At 39.1% G+C, this 21,526-nt stretch overlaps 1 protein-coding gene across 1 annotated transcript in view; it reads right to left on the reverse strand.

Annotated features, from left to right (window-relative positions):
* Nucleotides 1–270: 270 nt before the first annotated feature.
* Nucleotides 271–21,526, reverse strand: part of pcp4b (Purkinje cell protein 4b) — a 31,625-nt gene continuing 10,369 nt past the window's right edge. Inside the window, exons 2-3 of the mRNA XM_069668875.1 lie at nucleotides 9,568–9,619; nucleotides 271–973 (exon numbers count right to left, since the gene is read on the reverse strand). Of these exons, the coding sequence (XP_069524976.1) occupies nucleotides 843–973; nucleotides 9,568–9,619 (183 nt within the window). The 3' untranslated portion in view covers nucleotides 271–842. The remainder of the gene's footprint in view (nucleotides 974–9,567; nucleotides 9,620–21,526) is intronic.

Genomic DNA, 21,526 nt, shown 5'->3' on the forward strand with positions numbered 1-21,526 from the left:
GAGCAGCTCAGTGGGAATCAGCTAGTCAGTTAGCCTGGCTCTACATGGAGAAGGTCATCAAGCTGGGAAGGGAATACATTCAGCTGCGCTCATTCTGAAGAGCTTTCTATTTATAGTTTGTCATCAGACTATAAGTCCCTCTGCTATCCCCCCAGTGTGTATATGAATACAATATAAAAGACATACTGCAGCAACTCAGCAGCCACTTTTAATATGTAGCTCTAGGTGTTTGTCAAACTTTGGTATTTACAAGCACTCACACACGTTCCACACAGAGTCTTTATTTAATGTAAATTGATACACAGCTTGATAGTACCATGCGGGAAGGAAAAAAATGCCTCTGGGTCAAATAATCTGTTCAAGATGGGAAGCTCCCGGTCAGGTTTCCTAAAAACAACCTTTAATCTAACATCATCTTTTGCTCTGTCTACTCCCAAAAATGTTTTTAGTTTTTCTGGGAAATGTAGTCCTGAGCCATACAGAAAGGGATGGTGCAGGAATAACTATGAGGCCAGGATAAGTACAAAAACATATTCTAACACCAACTAGACTACATGATATGTGGAAAGGACATGAAGCAGATTGTTTGAACTCTTTCTATTACTTATACAGTATGTTGATACAGAGGTCAAATTATAATAATAAATAGTAAATATAATAATGGATAATGAAAATTCACAGACATGTCACATGATAAACTATTGCATTCTCTTCCACTCAACTCCACCAACCCTTCGAGTTCCAACAAGAATTTGTTTACATGCAAAAGTCACACCATCGTCACTGTGCTGTTGCTTCCACCTGCCGTCTCTACACACAGTGGCAAAGCAACATGGTGCTCACTAGGACTTCTCAACGCGCTTCTTCTTCTGGAACTTCCTGAACTGGGACTGGATGGCGACGGCCGCCTTCTCGGTCTCGGGGTCCTCCATGTCGATGTCAAAGTCCTCTGGGACGTCCGTCTTGGAAGCATCTGAAAGGAAAAAGAAACGAGGGATGTGACTCACTTGCTTCACAGTCTGGTCTGAGTCACAGGTCATGTGGCCAAGTCTCTTGTTTGGATAGCATTATCCAATTTTAGATAAGCAGCCATAACAAGTCAGAGCAGATCTGTCTATCTTTGGACTTCTCCAAATGCTGTGGTGGTGTTGGGCTTAAGTAAGAGCAATACTCATTGTAGATAAAACATTTTGAGGGTGTGAATTTTTTAAGCCTTTCCAAAGGCCAAAACAAAACAGCAACATTATAAGGATTTCTAACATTGGGGCGGCTGTGACTGGTGGTTCGATCCCAAGCTCCCTCAGTCTACATGTCAAAGTGTCCTTGGGCAAGACACTGAACCCCAAATTGCTCCCGGTGGCATAGCCATCGGTGTGTGAATGTGATGACTGATTGATAGTTGGGCACCTTATGTAGCAGTCTCTGCCATCAGTGTGTAAACGGTTGAATGTGACATGTAGTGTAAAAGCGCTTTGAGTGGTTGAAAGACTAGAAAAGTGCTATATAAGAACAGTACATTTCATTTAATATGTAAGCAACAATTGGTAGAATGTCCAGCTAACTAGCCTACCACCTCTACTTGTAAAATCAAAGAGCACATCGCAAACTAACTAAACAGTGTTGGGAGCTACAGGTAAGTCTTGCATAGTACGCCCTCTGTGTTAGGATTTTACACAGCAGTTTGTAAGAGTTTTATGTTTGCCAATACTGCTGTTAGCCCTAATGCTAAAAACGTTTCCTTAGTTTACTTACATTAAAAGGAAACCAGACCAGTAAGTAAGCCAAACAGCTAAACAGGGTTAGCTTGGGGGAAAATATCAGTCTGATGTTGTCACAATATGTATGGGACTAACTAGCTCTACACTGCAATACAAGAGAAATGCTGTGTCTTTATTTCAATGTCTTTGGATTACATCAGCTTTAAGAATGTTGACTTTTCGTGCGATCATAGCCTAGAGCTTTAGCCCGACTTAGCATGACATTATGTATGTAGCCATATATTGCAAATCAAATTTATTAAAACTATTAAGCTGAGATTGTGGCAATGTCTGCCAGATATTGGATTTCTTTTTACTTCATGAAGCAAGCAGCAACTTGTCACTGGCAAATGTGTCAGTAAGCTGTCATTTTAACAAGTGGACAGTTGCCACTAGTTACAAATGAGAAGCTGCTTTTGTCTACTACTATCCAAAATCAAGGAACTGTTTCCAAATAACAGACTGGATGAATTGGATTGATAATTCTGCCACCCTTTGCTTACATTTGCAACAGTGCCTAAGCAGGTAGTGCTTCGTAAAAAGTCAATTGTTATGCTCTCCTCATGTTCAAAATACATGCACTGCAACAAAAACTTAACCATCCATAATAAGTGAAAGATTTACATAGTTTATATATTTATTATTAATGTTATTATAGCATTTTACTGTCTTTTTGTCTTGCCTTTTTTGTCCATCACTTGTTTTACCCTGTCCTTTACTTTGAGCTGTTGTAACAAGTGAATTTCCCCCAATGGGCGATCAATAAAATGATCTTATCTTACAATGTTCTAAGCTGGGATCTGAAATTGAGTAGAACAATATCGGTTTATAGGTTTGCAGCTAACCCTCTTAAATGACACTGATTGCTTCCATACTTTCAAGTACTTATTTGCAGGTACTTTCAGAGAACGTATCCATCTCAACCTTTTTACTGTCACTGTAAACCAACAGCTCATCATTTGTGGGTTTGGTGTGTAAACCACATTCCTTCATTACAATAGTGGAGCAGAGTCCCTACGGGGAGCCTAAGCAGTTGTTTCTCAGGTCAAAGACCAATGCATGAATTTATTTCCGGTTGATAATCCTCTCTGGAGCTCAGCCAACAGTGACCAAGAGGACATGGCTGCAATCCCCGTTAAAACCATTGACTGACAATACTGATACAAGCATTGTCAAAGAGGACTGCCTTTATCTCTTATTTAATGGAGTCCTGAAGAAGGTTTCAATGAAAGCTAAATTTTTCATGTATATCGCTCGATGATGAAGGTGAAAAAAATAAAATAAGATCTATTTCAAATAAAAGACACATTTCATTAATGACAATTTTTTTTGTCAAACACATTGTACCTCAATGACCACTATATATCTGTTATACACGAGAAAATAAAAGTAATTTAGGAGTTAAAGATCTGGCAAAACAGACCAATCGGTCATGTTTTAGTCTTTTAGGCTGAAAGGACAGAAACAGAGCTGTAGGCCATAATGAAGGCGGGATATTGAGGACTTTGAGAGAAACCGACAAGCTAACATTTACCCAAGCTGGTTTCACAAAGGCTGTAACGTCTTCTGAGACAGCTAATGTCACCAAGAATAAAGATCAGGAAAAACATTTCTATGGCCCTGTGATCCTAACACCGCTTTTGCAATATACAGGGTCAATATAACAGTTTTGATGACAAAATTGGGTTGTTTATACACTGAAGGAATCCTTGGGTTATCAGTCCCTGTTTACTGTTAGTGACAAATAATGAAACCTTATCTTCAGCTAGCTGTTTTAAACCTTTTTATTTAATTAATTTTTTGCCTTACAAAGCTCATCGTGGGGGTTATTCCATTTCGTTGCCTTGTAACACTCATGTAACAGATTGATCTGCTTAAGCGTGATCGGTAGAGTGTAGAGAAACATACGACAGACAGCGAGTAAGAGAGAGAGGTTGGGAGTGATGGGGCACAGAAGAGTACTGAAGGCTGAAAAGCAGAGAGGCAACTCATGTATTGATTTTGCAGCTAATCCTTAGGTTCCCATGGGGCTGAGCTTCAGTACCTCTGTCTTGCCGTTCGAGAAGCAAACACTAACTGCTGTGTGAGGCCAAGCATTGAATCCCTCATTAATTGATATTGAATTTTCCAATGCGCTACTGCCTGCTGTGTTCATCCCAGCAGCATTAGCTACTGAGTTGTGCATACCACCATGTCAGCACCTGAGATGTTTATAATCCTGTATACAGGTTGTTGACTTAAAAAAACAAAACAAAAAAAGATGTCTAGATTGTCAATAAAATTTCAGCTCCACATAATGAATATGTGAAACCATAGAAACTGATCATGTCCAATTTAATGTTCAAAAGAGTCGCATGGATTTATCTAAAAGAATAATGTCAACATTGCGACGGATGCTTTGAGTCCTGAGGGCGGGCAGGTTTTCATCAGTTTTTACAAGACAGGATTCAGTTGCTGAATGTGACAATGACAGATCATTCTCCTCAGTTTGAGGATTCACATCCTCTTTAACACACACACACACACACACACACACACACACACACACACAAACACACAGACAACAGATTACCAAACCTATTACCTCTGACAGCACTTTCGATGTCCCTGTCTGCACTTTATGGAAACGTAATATCTGCTGTCAGAGTGCTGTGGTGTCTTTGTGTGGCAACGGCTGGAACAGACGCCTACATGACACAAGGTCTGAGGCTCAAAAGATTCTCTTTCTTGAGACATGACTTTCCTCCGTGCTGCCAACTCTGTCTATATTTTAGATGGAATGGCTTCATAAGTGACATGATAAGACCGTCCTTGGTTGGCTGTCTTTCAAAATGTCTTGTGAAAGCTGCTCTGAAGCCCAGTGAAAGCTGGGATGTCTTATTGATTTCACCGCTTAAAACCAGTTGAGCCATGAGAGGGATTTGTGGAAGCAGGGGATGAGACACATTAAAGAAGGACTTATTGACCTTCGGACAAGAGAGACAGATTGTGGAAGTCAAGTGAAACTCAGTATTAGAGATGTTTTACACACTTTGTGGAAATGTGATTGAGATAATTATATAAATATGCTGAAGTTTTTTGAGTTTTTAACCTAAACCTTCTCTTGTTACAGTTAGGAGTTTTTAACTGATAATAACTAATTATGTCAACACCTGTTAACAGATTCCCCAGGACGAACAAAAACCAGATCATCGCTAAATCGCAAGACTGAATATTTCTTTATACCCTTTCTGATAGGCTGTCTACAGGTCGAATTCCTATGAAAGCAAATGACGACATGTAGAGCAGAAGAGTGTTTGTTTACATTTCCCCCGGCAATGTTTGACATTGTGTGGATCATGACTTCAAATTTGCCTTAAAAAAATGTTAATAAAGACGAAATGAGTTATCATTTGCAGCCCTAATGTGATCATAGAATGGAGATGCTTTACATATATCACATTAAATTGTTTTTATTTTGGAGAAACTTCCTGTGCTTCAAATTATACAACCCCAGTGAGGTTTCAGAAGCCTTGAATGCATTTATTTTTGTAAAGTCAAGAACCAGCACTTGAAATGAAATTGCCATCTGCTGTCTGGACTCACAGGCTACCAAACTTGTCTGTGTTTAAAAGCTTACATATGATATGCTCCCACATTAATTCTAATAAAATACAGAAGCATTTTGAGAAGTATTATTGACTTTCAACAAATGAATGTCCAGACAAAAAGAACAAACATCTTAACATCATGGACCTCCAAGTGTAATATCTTAAATGTTTGAGCGTGGGGAAGTGGGTGTTAGATCTTTTTTAAGATCAATACAAAGACATGAGAATCCCTGGAAAACAATTTGGACTCTTAAAGGATTTTTCAACTCTACATTACAAAAAAGACAAGGATAGGTTTTATTGTATTTTATCATGTTTCCCATCCATCTGTGATGACTGATAAGTGAGGTAGACCTGCTACTGCAGTGGCCTTAACATGTAGGGAGACAACATTCACCTTTGAAAGCTGAATTGCCTCAGAGGCATCTTGTATGTTTTCAAAAGATATGGAAGTGCTTGCATAAGTGTGTGCGTGTGTGTGTATTATGTATGCGTGTGTGTGTGTGTGTGTGTGTGTGTGGGAATACAGTGCCTGTCTGTGTCTTTGTGTCTATAGTTGAAAGTCAGTGTGTGAAAGTCAAGAAAATATCAACGACCCTGAGGCCTTGAAACACCAGAGGGGCAGCAAAGCGTGAGAGAGACAACAGCGATCGATGCATAAGTACACATGAAGGACTGCTTCTGTATTGATCGCTGCTGTGTTCTTGGTTTTTTCATGTGTCAACTTTTGTTTTGCCTTTGGGAGGAAATATCTGTGTAACCTGGTTGGTCCCAGATTTGAAAAAAACAAAACAGAAAACGTGGGATGTTCAAAGACCTACGAAAGAAATGTTTGGTTTCAGCTCTTTAGCACTGAAAGCTGGTAAAAAAAAAAAAAGAGAGATATGATAATAATTTACTAACAATATCTGTAAGAATAAGACAAATACATTGTAGCTCTAATTGAGTACAGTAAAGCTAATTAAAAAGAGTGGAAAATGGGTCATCTCCACTTTAAGAGCTTGACGCAAGCTAATTATAAAAGGATGACTTTGATCTCTAAGGTGAGCCAATTTGAAACTATGCCTGTGCCGGTTTGAAACGAGTTGGGAGGTGCTATTAGCGTATTGGCGTTGTTCTTCGACAATACTCTGCAAAGAAATGGAGCAGATTCTATCTGTGAAGTCGTGCATGAATAAGCAGATTATTATTTCACATATGATAGCATCACACCAAAGGATCATCCAGTGCTGCCCTTTAATGTCCCTGTCAGTGGTTAGTGTGTACAGTACAGCTACATTTAAAGCTGTAGTAAGCCCGTGTTGGCCCAGCTGTTGTGGTGACAGGGACAATCTGTGTGCTTGGACTCATAAGGTCAGTGAACATATGGAGCATATGGCCCAAGCATACGACATCTGGGCTCCAACCATGTGGACCAATGTCACAGAAGACGATTAAAACCTTTTTTTGGGGCAAAGAACTGAGTCTGTGGAGGTGCTTGAAATAGGAATTAAAAGTAACATGATGAACTCAAGTAGAGCTGATGGTATGATCATTCTTTTTACATTTTTATTCCTCTATTTTACAGAGGGAAATAGTTAGTTACAGCATTTATCTGATAGTGCTCATACCAATAACATAATGAGCTTATTACAGGCTACTTTGTTAAAATGACTCAAAAGCATGTAAGTTCATAGTGTAATGAAAGCTGGTATTCGAATAATAAATGAAGTGATTCCATACACAAAAATGGCAGAATGTAATATTAGTGTTGTAAAACAGAAGTACTTTTAGATTTGGGGGCATTTATACTAGATATGACCACTGATGAAATTGAACATAACAGATAAAGCACATCGAGAAGTTTTAAGGCAATGTTATCAGCAAATTTAAAAAGGGCAGAAAATTAATCAAAAATCAAAAACATCTGATCATAAAAGAGAATAAAATAAAATAAAGGCATATCTCGTATATGCTTAAAATAATTAAGACTAAACATTAAGCTACTAAAAAGAAAGGGCGTCTTAAAACTGTTAATTAATATAATAATTGCTCAGATAAAGAGGCCATTCTGCAAAACGAGTACCTACCAGTACATATATTTTTTGTAGGTATTTTGTGCTGTAAATTTCCCTATATAACCTTTACTAGTAGCAGCTACTTTTAGGAAAATGATTCAAAGGCTCCGACAGACTTTTTTCATGAAGAATGAATATCGTCACCAACACTGAGTGTCTCCCATGCAGATTGTACTTTGTATCTCCAAATAGAGCATGACGCAGCAAAGCTGAAAAAGACTGATTGAATTGTATTCACTTGATTAAGTCTTGTGGAGTTATCTTGACAATAAACACTTTCTCCAGCTTTCGTGTAGCGTCTGTTATCAGGTAAACAGCCTTCTCTGCATCACTGAGGTGCATCACAGTTGCATGCGCTTGTATCTTCCCAGTTCAAAATGAGTTGCAAAGAATATGAATACATCTCATTGTGGCTGTCCTTGAGCCTGTGAGAGGTTGTCTCTAAAGACTGTGCTCTGCCGTGTGCTCGGGGTATGCAGAGTGGGCGAGAGTCAATAGCAGTGTTACTCCCTCCTCACCCACTCTAAGAGCTCTCGCTCTCTCCAAATCTCGCTGCACATTGAGAGGCATGCTTCAGACACGCTGGGAAAGCAGTTTTTTCAGGCAACAAATTAATTGTCAAGGTCAGACAACAAAGGAGTGCTTTGTGGCGTGTGTGCGTGCATGTGTAATGCTTTTTTTTATTAAGTGAATACGAAGGTAGCCCTGAATACGCAGTGAAAAATTATTCTCCTGCAGCACCATGTTTCAACTCAGCCAAGTGCTTGAGGTAATGTGGATCCCATTAATTGCTGTCGGAGAATAATATTACTTTAAATACATATACAGTATACAGGTTGGTGGTTGTATGAGAAGGTTAAAATTTTCTTCTAACATGCTTCCCGGGCACACTCCTAGCTGCATAAGACACGTCTCACTTCAACTGCATAAACATTATTTGTCTCTCTTTGAGATTGACTGTTTAATAACTAGTATTTTCCGTATATATTACCGCTCATCCCCTAAGGATCTGTAGGCTGGATAAAACAAGTCAGGATACCACATTGTGTATTTCATACTGCTTATAACTTTGTATTTGACTGTTTTGATGCGTATACTTGATCAGCTGCTACTCTGAATTCCAGCTACACTTGAATACAAAATACTAATGTGACCCACACTGTCATTTCATTTAATAGATACATTGAATTAAATGCATTGTGTTTTCTGTAATCAAAATAGCTCATTCATCTGGCTTCTATCATAAACTGTGAAATAGTGCTGAGTCAGCGCGACACAACAAATCACTGCCATGATTTAGAGGAGCTGAAGGTTGTAAGTTTCTCATTGAAGCTTTTATTTGCTTCACTGTGAGGTTTTAATGACAGAAAAGCTCAACAATAAACATGATTTGTGATGCACTTGTGCATGGCGCTGATATTCATTTACACCAGGAAGGAAGTGATACAGGCAGTCTGCCTCTGCTCAGGGAGGCGATCATCAGAGATCAGGTCATCTCAGTCTTGACTCCTGGTGTCTTTATTATTTTACTCAGCTGACTCAGGACTTGAAAGATAAGAGCAACCCTCGACTTTGTCAAGAGAACACACCAACCTATATGTAGAGTTCATTTGATTTCAGACATGATGCTACACTTATGCATACATAACCGGAGGCCGTCACATATGACAGGGATAAAAAAAAGTGATAAAAAATGACAAATGAATTCAATTGCCTGTTGTAAAACAATTTGCGTGTCATATAAACAATGACATGACACCCTGAATTCTTATGGGATCATGATGAAAGCAGACACACAGCCCTTGGGTCAGATTGAGTGTGTGTTTGTGTGTAGGCAGCTGTCCTTCAGTCCCTGTTACTGTCAATCATGTGACATGTGCCTTTTAAAGCTCATCTTAGGTACATGGGCCCACATGTTCTGCAAGCTATGGTCCAGTCAGCTTCCTGCTGTCTTTCGTCACTTGAATTACTTGTCTTTTCTTCCTTCTTCTTCAACACACTGTGAGTTGACCAGCTTTTATTTTACAAAACAGGGCAAAAGTCCAAGTTAAAAAGCTTTAAGTGGCTGTTAAAATGTTTCTTGACCTTTGTATTAACAAATCTATATTAAAAAAAACTGCTGATAGAAAGAAAAATGTGTCTCAAAATAAACATCCTTTTTACCTTGTGCTCCAGACGTCTTGTTGTTACCAGCAGCTGCTCCAGATCCTTGTCTCTGCAAAATAAAAACAACCAAACAACATCAATATGATGGGCCTTTCTCTTTAATTGTCTTCAAATTGAACAGATTTTTGCACAGCAAAAGACAATTTCCCACAATCCTGTCATCATAATCTAGTAGGGTCGAATAGATGCTACTGCTCTGTGTCCTTGACTAATTAACCCTTCTCCTGATGATTGTTCTGACACCTACTGGGGGCAAAGCTGCCACCTTATCTGCTAGAATGTTCTCTAAAGCCTCCACCTCAGAGCAATAATGCCAGTGGGGTCCCTTTTTCTGTCAACATGAGACAGGCAGAGGAGACCCTGTAGGAGGAGGACACAGTCAAAAGCCTAAAGATAATATACAGTATGAAAAATGAAAGAGTTATAGTTATCCACTACAGCTTGGCACTGTGACACCACAAAGATCAGATATACTATATAGGAACATGAATCAAAGCAAATGACCTATCCACTACGGTATTCATTATTCTTTCATAATATTATGCTTATTTTGCAAAGCGAGAAAAAAAGTGTAAAATAGTTATGTCATATATTCATTAAATCGTTTTTGCTATTTTTTAATGAATATAAGAGTTCCTTATAACACACAGTGCTGGATGAAAACTAGACTTGCCCACTGAGAATGACTTAAAGTGAAATAAAATGGGGATAGTCACAATTAAATAAACATCAAAGAGTATAAACAATGTTTCTTTAATCATGAAATTAATCCTAAATTGATGATAAAGTGAGGGCTCATTTATAGGTATAATCTCAAAGATTTCCTTGTAAATAAATGTCTGTTAAGTCACTATCTGTGGCCGAATGAGGTAACACAATGGTGATTGAGCCTAGGGCCCACTGATGAAAGCCTTTGGATTTGCAGTAAATGGTAAATGGATTGTACTTATATAGCGCTTTTCTAGTCTTTGCGACCACTCAAAGCTGCTTTTACACTACATATCACATTCACCCATTCACACACACATTTATACACTGATGGCAGAGGCTGCTACGTAAAGTGCCCAACTGTCAATCAGATATCACTGGTTAAATTGGAAAGTGTACTCCCGCAATTACCGTTTATCACCATTAGAGGCGCCAAAGAGAACGAAACTGAAATCATGGAGATTGAATCTTTAAGGCAACTTAAAACATATTTAGTGAATATAATATTGATACATTTGTTATATATGAGGGCTTTCACTTCAAACAAACATGCTTGAGGGTTAAAAAAAAAATCTCAGATTTCCCAAGTGAGAATTCAAACTGATTAAACAGTGTTGGTTCCTCTTGTTCATATGGTAATAATAACAATCACACTGCTATTTAAATCCCTCCATGTCACAAGATACAGAGATGTAATAAATGGTCAGACTTGTAGATGTTAAAGAGAAAAACAAGTAGTCTACAACTGTAGAGTAAGAACCAATCATCTTCTCTGTGTCACCAGGTACTGTATAATCTCTTGCTCGTACTATTTTGGATGTGATGTTGCATAACGGTTATAGCCTCATAACATTTAGCAGATACAACACAATCGTCACATTTTTACATACTAATGCCGCACCGTTTTTCTGAATGTCAACTTTCATTATCACAGAGCACTTTCTTTCCCACACCGTATTCCTGCTGTACTAAACTCACTAAACTGCAAATAGGCAGTGATCTTTAGAGAAATAACTCACAGTGGCTGTGTTAATGTATGTCTAAATCATTTCTTCTGACATGACGTGAGAGTTTGTCAATGTTCCCTTAAAAAGAGTAAATGCAGACCTTTAATGGGATAATTATTAGTCATTAATCCATAGACTTTCAATGTTTAAGAGATAAATGTTAAAAGTTGACGTAAAAAAATCAAGAACACAATATAGCATGCTGAAATAAAATCCCTCTATCTCTCAGCGGAGGGCATCAGGGTTCAGGCAGGTGCTGACAGCATTAGAGGTGTGTAAAGGTAAAGCAGATAATGAATAAGAGAGAAGAACAGGAGTCATACTCCATCACAATGGGCAGATTCGGCAAAGCTATTCTTAGAACCATATTATAGTCCTTATTATGCAGCAGAGCAAGAGAGAGAAGGGATATCACTGGATGTTAAGCAGCCACAGGAAGTATGTATGGCAAAAGAAAGGAGCAAGGATGGATTGAGGAAAGGAAGTAAGGAGTAAGGGCTGTTGTAGGCAGTTACTTCATAAGTGTCTTATAGATCACACAATATTGAGGAGACACAAGGGGAACTTGTTTTGCTGAATTTAAATGCTTTGTTTTAATAGTGTTCACTTCTGTGTGCCTGATGGGATTGGTATCTCATATAATTTTTTTGACATATAGAGCATTGCTGCAAAGCACAGACAACTGATTTTCTCTGTAATGTATGCCCTTGACCGTGTTTTTTTAAGAGGAACAGTTTGGCATTTGGGGAAATGCCCATTTATGTTCTTGCTGAAAATGTTATAAAAACATATTGAAGACATTGATCTATCTCACACAAAGTTAGCTCTGCAGGTAAGAAATAGACCAAAACATACACCTAGAGCACCGGTTAACTTCGCACCTTTAACATAGTAGAAAGAAATTCCTGCTGTACAGAGGATGGATTAAAATCCTCAGAATATACCTGACTCTTCATATATGCCCGATGCATGGAAAACAGACTGAACTTCTGTTTGATGTCTTTTTCTCAGCAATTATAAGGACAATAATGTGATGCATTTTTTATTCATTCAACTCTATCTGCTGTCAACGAGTCCAGTACTGACACACAAGGTAAACTGATCACCAAAGTTGATCAGAGCCTTACAAATGTTAACACTCTTCATTAAACACACATTTACTGTGTGATCCGTCTTAAGCGGTAAAAAAGGGTTTGGTCCTTACTGCCTTCACAAAAACAACTCTGCAATAAACAACAGCTCTGAAGTGTGTCACTTAATATGAAGTCTTACTTTATCACAAAGTGTGGAACAGGAGGAAACAGCTAGCTTTTCTCTGTCCTGCAAAGATGAGCAATTTTACTGGGGGTTATGTGCCGGCATCTTAATGCCAAATTGAGATGAATGCTGCTTGATGCTTCATACATTTCAAACACAGGTTATTGTATATGCAAGTGCTATCCGTCCACCCATCCAACAGAAGACAACAAACAAGCATTTTGCTAAAAATGGCTTCATTTGAGTTGTTCTACTTTCTTGTATTAAGATACAGAAACTATGTACTTCTTTCTGACATCTTATTAAAAGCTCCCACTAAACTTATTTGAAGAAAATTATATTTTAGGTATCAATTACTTACAGAAAAAAGTGTAGATTTGTGGGACCACAGTGTTCAGTGATACGGCTGCGAAAAACTTGATATAAACTATATCAGCCCATGCTAATTAATTCTGCATTAGCCATCCCCGCTATAACTGATGTCCTTAGGCCTGTGTTTGGAACTGCATTGGTGGCCCATTTATCTTCACTGCCACAACCAAAGAAGGTGGGATTCTGTAGGGGGAGTGCAAAAACAAATTCCAACACTCTGTTACTGTCACAAACCTAACAGAAACATTCAGTATGTACATTTAACTGTGTTAAACGTGCCACAGTTGAGGAAATGCTTCCTCGTGGAAACTCTCAAAAACTGGACTGGACTGGAGAGTGAATTCATGAGATTAATAACATTTTAGTCATCTACACAATCTTCGTCTGAAGCACACACAATGGTAGGGGAGGTTGTGGGCATGAGAGTTCTCGTACAATCAACTTGTTTCCATTTTAACCATATTGTATTTGCACAGTATAATAAATCTGTCATATGAGAATATTTCAGGAACTACAGTGTCACTCTCCTTATCGTCAGCTTGCACAGTTTATTGTGAGCTGGCAGACAGCTTGTCAGCTTTCATATGCACAGCCTAGGTGGGAGCTGCGGTGATGGGATTTTTTTCTCTCTCTTGTGAAGTAGAAAAAAAAACGGAGGATGAAAAGAGGAGAGCAGGATCAATATTTCCCTCTGCAGTTAACACATACTCAAACAAACATTGGCTTTGGGAAGATAAATGACTAGAATCAACTCCGTGACTGCCTCCCTCTTGTCTGGTTTAAAAAACAGAAACCAGGGGGGTAGAGAGAGAGTGAGGACTGCAGCAGTTAGGCCTCTAGGCTTTGCAGTCAAATAAGTCTCAAGAGTAGTCATTCAACTAAAACAGAAGAGTTCAACCTTTTGGAAAACAAGCTCATTCACTTTCTTGCTGAGTATTACAGAAGACGATTGAAGCCACTCTCATATCTGCTGGATAAATATGAAGCTACAGGCAGCAGACTGTTAGCTTCAGTTTAGCATGAAGGCTAAAAAAGGGGGGGATCCGCTAGGCATATCTGAAGGTTGAAGAGATATTGGATGTTTAATCCAAAAACAAAATAATTTTGCTATTTGTGGATTTAAAGAGGGCTCTATTGGACTATTTCTTGTTCATAAATAGTGCAGTACGTAGACCAGTAGGGGGACTAGCTAGCTGTTCCATTCTTATTTCAATGGCAAGCTAGCCACCACCTGGTTGAGTACTTAAAATGTTAGAATTTGATGTTTTATACCTCACAACACTTGAGGTTGAGGAGACAGTATCTTTTTCACGCTTAGTCTTTTCCTCATTATTGTGATCACAAGGTGTTGACAACAGTGCTTTATGAATAAAATGTATTATTATTGTATTTCTACTCAAGCATTTCTTATACATAAATTCTTGCATTCCATTTTAAAGGAATGGGAAAGCCCTGTGGAGTTAGCTCAGTAACAAAACAGATACAGGAAATGTTTTCATTTAGGAAGCAGGTATCTGGCTGCCTCTTGCCACTTTCACGTTAACCTTTTTGTATCCATTTCCCTGCTCTTCCAAAGGCTTCCCATTAGGTTAAATCAGAAAGTTTTCCATGCTTTAATAGCTGAGGAGTCGAGAAGGCATCGAGCAATGTGTCCTCTTTTCTCAGCTTCTCTTTCTGCATTATTAATCCAACGCTTTCAATGAATTTCAAACAGCGTGTGCTGTGCTTTGATGCTGAGGAGGGGATGCATGGTAGTGGTAGGGGGGAGGGGCTCAGAGCACAACACACCCGTGCCTTTTGGAAAGAAATACTTAATTTGAGGCAGGCCTTTGATGCAATTCTGAAAAAAAAATACTTCTGTGAAAGTGTGTGATACTTGTGCCTACAACACTGCAGTTTATGTTGACCTGTCAGGCTCCTAAGAACTACCTGTTCTCTCTTTTTATTTTTCTGTCAGAAAAAAGAGAAGTGAAACTCCATATCAAATTGCTTTGTGGTGTTTCACATTACAGTCACACAGCTAAGCTCGCTACCAGCCCCCCTGCAGCTCCAAACAAATATCAGAGTCAGATAAAAGCACAGTTTTGTTCTTCCCCGTTACTAATCCCAGTTCAAAGAGAAGAGTCGAGTCTCTCCATCAACCTTGTGTAATGGCCATGAAATGAATTGGTGCCTGTGCTGGAGTTACAGTAGCTGCTCATCACGACACGCTAATTTGGCTCCAAAAACCAAGTAAAGCACCAGCTGAGTGATAGAGATGAGACCAGTCAGTCCACACTACACTGCATCAGCACTCTCTGCAAACTAAACTGCCCTCAAGCTCATCTGCATGAGTTACTCTTTGGGATTGGACATGTATACAATGTTGATGTAACATTGTAGCACGTTTGCAGAAGGATTAATATATACTTCACACAGCCAAAGATACATGTATATGGCTTTTTACATCATTTCAACTTCCCCATAGAGCGAGAACATGATTTAAAGGCATACAATTATGTTTTCCGTATTGAGCACTCATTCCTCATTTTCAGTTATGTCGTCAAATACCAGGTCAAAATGTAAAAAATGTCATTATTATAGAAAAATGCAAACAAAACATCTCAACAGCTTATAGCTTGCTAAAGTGTAAGTTTAAATAACTTTTGTGTAAAACATGTCTGATCACGTCCAAACATCCTAGTTTCCTTTAGCCCATTATGGTTAAGCTTGGATATTGTTCATTAAATTTGATGTAAGAAAAGGAAACAATAAATTCTCACATTTTAAAAGCACTACGTAAGGAATGTTAGAGTTTTTTTGAAAATCAATAAAGGTTCATGTTTCTGTAGTTGAGTAAAAGCTCAAAGTAAAAGTTCAAATCGCTTTGTCATAAAGAATCTGTTTTCTCTGTGTAGCTCGAGGATTCTGCATTGAGCACTTCTAGAGCACGATTCAATTGCTTTCATTACACTATGAAGGGCTGCAACTAACAACTATTTTGATAATCAATTAATCTGTTGATTATTGCTACGATTAATCGATTATTAATTGGATGAAATTTAATATAAGCGTTACATTCAAAACAAAAAATATAATATATTGTTTTCTTGTACAATGCAATGTTAATATATCAATTATGTAACTCAATTAATATCTCGTTGATTTACTTGATTTAGGCAACTTAATAATTTGACATGTAAAAGGAAAGTACAGACAGGCCACTACAATAAAAAAAAGGACATTTGGGTTGCAGCCATGAATTGAGAATAATAGGGAAATGTAACTAACCAATATATTTAATCAGATATTGTTCAAGTTGTGAATAAATAATAGATTCACTTAAGTCCTTCTCTGACTAATGGCATGAAATATTCAAAAACACAATAACATTATTACTCCAGAGTCTCTCCCACTGTATTTCAGCTAATTAGCGATAGATTTGTGTCCGTTCTGACAGACAAACACACGATAACAAGTTAATTTAAACACAATGTGACAGAGAGAAATTCTTTCTGTCAGTTTTCTCTCCATTTTGTGACGGTTTAATGAAGTCGGGCATTAGCTTTATCAAGAGTTAGAGTTACATTAGCTTTACCAGTGGCGTTAGCTTATTAACAGCTACCACAGTATACTGTCCTCCGCTGCTTTATCAGCGGTCAGGCTGTGGGCCCATTACAAAACGGAGAGGAGAGAAAATAGACAGTTTCAGTCCATTACGTTTGTTTATAAATGAACGTTAGAAACTACAATCGTGTGTTTGATCCGTGTAAACGGACACTAATCTACCGGAGGCAGACACATCATCAGCATTGCACAACAAACGGATACTCCTCATTGAAAAATAATTATTGTTTATCACAAAGAAGACCAGAGACGGCGTAACTTCCTGCTACCCCCAGTGATGTTTTTATAGTGCATGCCGTGCATGATTACAAAGACCCAACAAATCGATGATGAAATTCGTTGGCAACTATTTTAATCATCGATTTTAATCGATTTAATCGATTAGTTGTTGCAGACATAACACTATGGTTGTAAAGTTTTTAGCAGTGGTGAGAATACTATGCTCTTTGGCTCCATCAGAAACCTGTGACTCTGAGATAATATTGTTGTATACATATAAGTGCTGATCTGCCATGATTATAAAAATGTTATACTCTGCTGGCTCTGTGTTACGGGTTACAGCTCGGCTTAAATACAAGACAGGACTTAGGGTCAATTTGTTTATGGCGAGAGCTCCCAGCTCAGAGCAGAGGTGATGAGAAACTCCAACACTCCCGAGGGCAGAGGAGAAAGGAGGAACCATAAAGGCTGAGCCGCTCTGGGGCTGAGCCAAGAGTAAATTGCAATAACAGCAGCTCGATGACTGAGATTACTGAGGGGGAAAGGGGCTATCCTCACTCTGCAGATAAATGTGCACATGAAAACACTGGTGAACAAATAAGCACACCTGTGGACACAATCGGGAAACAGACAAGAACACACTGTGAGGAGGAGGAGGAACAAGAAGCGGAGAAACCAATACAGCAGAATAAAACTGTAAATACGTGACGTTGACAAGGGAGATGGATAGCACAGAGATACATATTGTGTGTCTCATTAATCATTAACAGACTCAGGGGGACACAAGGTCAACAAACAGTGTTTTGATGTGTATTTTAGTGTGCCTTGATGTAAAAATACATACGCACACAAACAGCAGAGCTACTGTAGCATATTGCCTGCATACTCCACGGTGGCTGCATCAGAGTTTGTGCCTCCAGGCTTTCAATTAGGATACTTCAAGGGGAAAATACAAACACACACACACAAACATGACGACCAGAATACAGGCAAGCACACACTTTCATAAACATAGTGTGAGTCAAGCGGAATAACAGAAGATTCAGTCAGCATATACTGTAAGCACATCGCAAATCCGAGACATGTAAATATGTTGCATCTCTGATTGGGCATTCATCAGGGGACGGAGAGGGGAGGGAGTGAGGATGTTTTCAGACTGATTCCTTTAAAACATCCACCTCCTTTCATTCTGCTGAGCCTTTATTTCCCACGCTCCGAGCCAAACTGGCTTATCTGCCCTGCAGAATAGAATGCTCCGGGCAAGCTTTTGGTCTCTTTGATGTTTGTGTGATTTTTCATCATGTCTTTAGTTCATGTGTTGAAAATATGTATGAGACTGACATTCACTACACTCATAGTGTTCACAATATTTCAGTCAACTGATTATTTTGAAGTCAAGCCCAGAATCAAGCCAGCACTCTCAAATGTAATGTGGTTAATTAACAACCAATGCAAAACTCATGTCTAAACTGTAAATATCAAAATACAGCCAGCAGCAAGTTAGCTTAGTTTAACATAAAGACAGCTAGCCTGGCTATGTTCAAAGATATGAGAAATCCATTTATTAGCACTCTGGAAGCTCACAAATGAAAACATCTCATCTCCATTTTTAATATATATATGAACTGAAGGGAAAAATTCACAAGTAGCAATTTTTCGGAGGGATCATGTTCTTTACAGCTGGTTTCCTGGGGAACTCACAGTGACAGCAGGACATTTTTCATTTTTCATGAAACAGAAAAGATGTGTCAATTCGTCAGCCTCGGTTTGCTGCTTGCTGGTTATGTTAGCCCCTGCTTTCAATCTGTATAAGCTACCCAGCCGCTGGCAAAATGAACACAGAGTTTAACAAAAGGAATAGATCCTACATGTGATACCTTGATCTTGTGAAGCACTGTGTTGGCTCCACTGGAACCCAAAAACATATCAAGACTTTGATTTATCACTGATATGGACTGATGTGTATTGCCAAGATACGCTTTTCCATAATAGTGACATGTTTGTATCATTTACGAGAGTACGTACTGCTGCTGCCTCTGAGGCGACGTTCAGCGTATGGAGGATGCTGCAGAAAGCCTTCACAGTAAAACACTGTTTGCCTTTTGATCCTCTAACCTCACTCTCCTCCTGCCTCTTCAGCTTTTCAGAAATCAGCCTGCTCATCCTCTCTGTGCAGGCAGTGGGAGTGGAGCACGAGTGTGTGTCTCTCTGTGCTCTTTACTACAAGTGTGTGCGTGTGTGCATGTGTGTAATTGTGTGCAAAGTTGTGTGCTACAGACCACTCATCTGTATGAGCTCCATTGGCAGTTACATAAACCATACTGTCATAAAGGCTTCAGGGCATACTGAAACATTGCCAAATCAGTGATGGGTCAATAACTCCCCACTGCAGATTTTTTGGATTTTCTTTCCTTTGTTGGGCAGCCAGTACACGTCTGGTTGAAAGTTAGGAGAAAGTGGGCGGGTTCATACTGTTGCCGTGCCGAACAGAGGTCAGTAATTACCATGAAACATAATTAATGAATTTCCCTTGGACCATCTTTCTCTGAAAAAAAATGGTTGTTGCTGTTGTAATTAAAACATAAAGACAGAAAACATGAATTAAGGTTGAAATGTATCCAAACCTCTTCAGCATGTGTGCTGAGAAAATTCAGCGTTATTTATTTGGCATAATTAATTTTATTTTATTTCTGTCATCAAATCATCTGATAAAAACTGTTGCGCTAAACTGCTCTTATCCATTATCCACTATCTGCTCAGGGAATACACCTACTGTTTATTTTACAAAAATAATGCCAATTTTCAACACAACAGCTAGTGTTAATCCCCATATTAGCGTAGGTGTGGGAATGACATTGAGAAGGAGGTATGTTGGTATCTAATACTATCTACAAATCAAGTGTGGAGATGTTTTTTTTTCTCTGCAGAGCCTCGAGGGCAGGTGGAGTGAGTCAGCAAGGGGAGAGGAAGAGCAGCTTATTTGCTTGTCATAAACATCAGCTTTATGACCGTGACTGGCGACGCTGGGACCTTGCCACGTTTGGCCTGGCGAACCGCAGGCATAGATACTAAACTGCACACTTCCCATTTCCTGTGTGGCAGCCAGGACTCCTGAGGGGACACTTCTGAAGTGAACAGTCGTCAGACCCTGATGTTGAAGATGATCTCCCTTCTCAAAAAAACACTTCTGTTTTAATATTACCTGACTTTTTGCAAAGCAGCTGCAGCAGTTACATTGCCCTCGTCTGACACACAACTGCAGCCTTTGTGAAACCACCTTCACAAGATGCACACAGCTGTCTAGGTCTGAGACATTTAGTTGTTTTTGCTTCCTTTGTACTTCTCTGAAGTTTGGGCTGAAAGGGGCTTTTGGTAAGATTATGAGTCTAAGCAAAAAACAGGCCAGCTGTCATGAAACCAAGGAGCTCACACTGACTCACAAACATATTCCTTTTTTCAAATCTAACATTATTTGGGGTATTTTTGCAATGCAGCAGTAGAACTCAGTAGTGCTCATATAATGCAGCCGACACCAAGCAAAGAAGTACTAATGCCTTCGTGCCCCAGAAAAGCCAGAAATCAGACTACAAAATACCTCTAGAATAAAAAGAGCATCTGTACTCATCTTAATACAGCTGGTTCTGGTATAAAAAAATACTTTGATTCACAGCAATTTCCACTGAGAAGAGCGATGAGGGAAAGAAGGAGGCAGGAAGGGGTACAAACACATAACAGCTCCTCTTTAAATTAGTCTCTCAATCTCCCGTCTGTTACACAACTTAATGAGCCTTGTATTTGGCAAGATTACATTTTTCTGTTTCTTTCATTAGTGTGTGTGTGTCGACAATCTCTGGGGATTGGTTTCCTCACTTTGGGATTGTACGGCATGCTGCCACAGAGCACGATGCAGTGATGAAAGGAGCAACAAACTAACCAGCAGCCCATTAAATAGATGAGGGAGTTCCCAGAGTTTAGGTTCAATCAGCCAGCTGATTTACAGAAGCTGGGCAGCGGGTTGAAGGACTTCTCGATGCAACAGATTTAATCATATGTCGAGAACGAGATTGCAACACTTCTACATCATGCTTGTGTTGAGACATGACAGAAACACAGTGGAAAAGATTGTGATAAGAATGCATACACTGACGACTACTAAAATGTGCCCGACTTTAGAGAAGGAACAACAACCATCAATGTTGCTTTACTTTTATATCTCTTGAGAGTTGCACATGTGCAGTACTGATTGGCAGCATGATATATATATACCTTTTTAAATATGATATCTATGATTCTGATCAGGTTGTGGCTGAAGGCTCCATCGATACAGCTACACCATGCCTCGCATAGGACCTACGCCCAAGAGCAACTTATCTATCCTAAAACATTTCACGTAATAACAAGAAAAAATGTTTCTTGATATAACAAGAAAATATCTTCATCTGTTGTCAGATTGTTTTTCATAGCTTCTTGGCTAAACTGTGTTACATGGAATAATGAGGCATCTTGCTATTAGTTGCAGATGTGAATAAGAAAATTAATATTGTGGATCCAGAAAGATTCTTAGTTTGTTAATCTGTGTTAGCCGATTCATATGGACGGCTGGCATAATGCGATGATTTATGTTTTGGCTTCAGCTACTCCCTCTGGCTCAGCAACACTGACCATTTTGGGCTCCGAGAGCGAAGAGCCAGAGAGGCAGGCTTGTTTAGAGGAAGGCTAGTTTGTTTGCGGGCGACTCAATCGCTGCGATTCAGGGCCAAGCAGCCATCAGCTGCAAGGTGGGTCCA

This window comes from Semicossyphus pulcher, unplaced genomic scaffold (assembly GCF_022749685.1).
Source record: "Semicossyphus pulcher isolate SPU_LCO1_2020_fin unplaced genomic scaffold, fSemPul1.0.p SCAF_19, whole genome shotgun sequence".
NCBI lineage: Eukaryota > Metazoa > Chordata > Actinopteri > Labriformes > Labridae > Semicossyphus > Semicossyphus pulcher.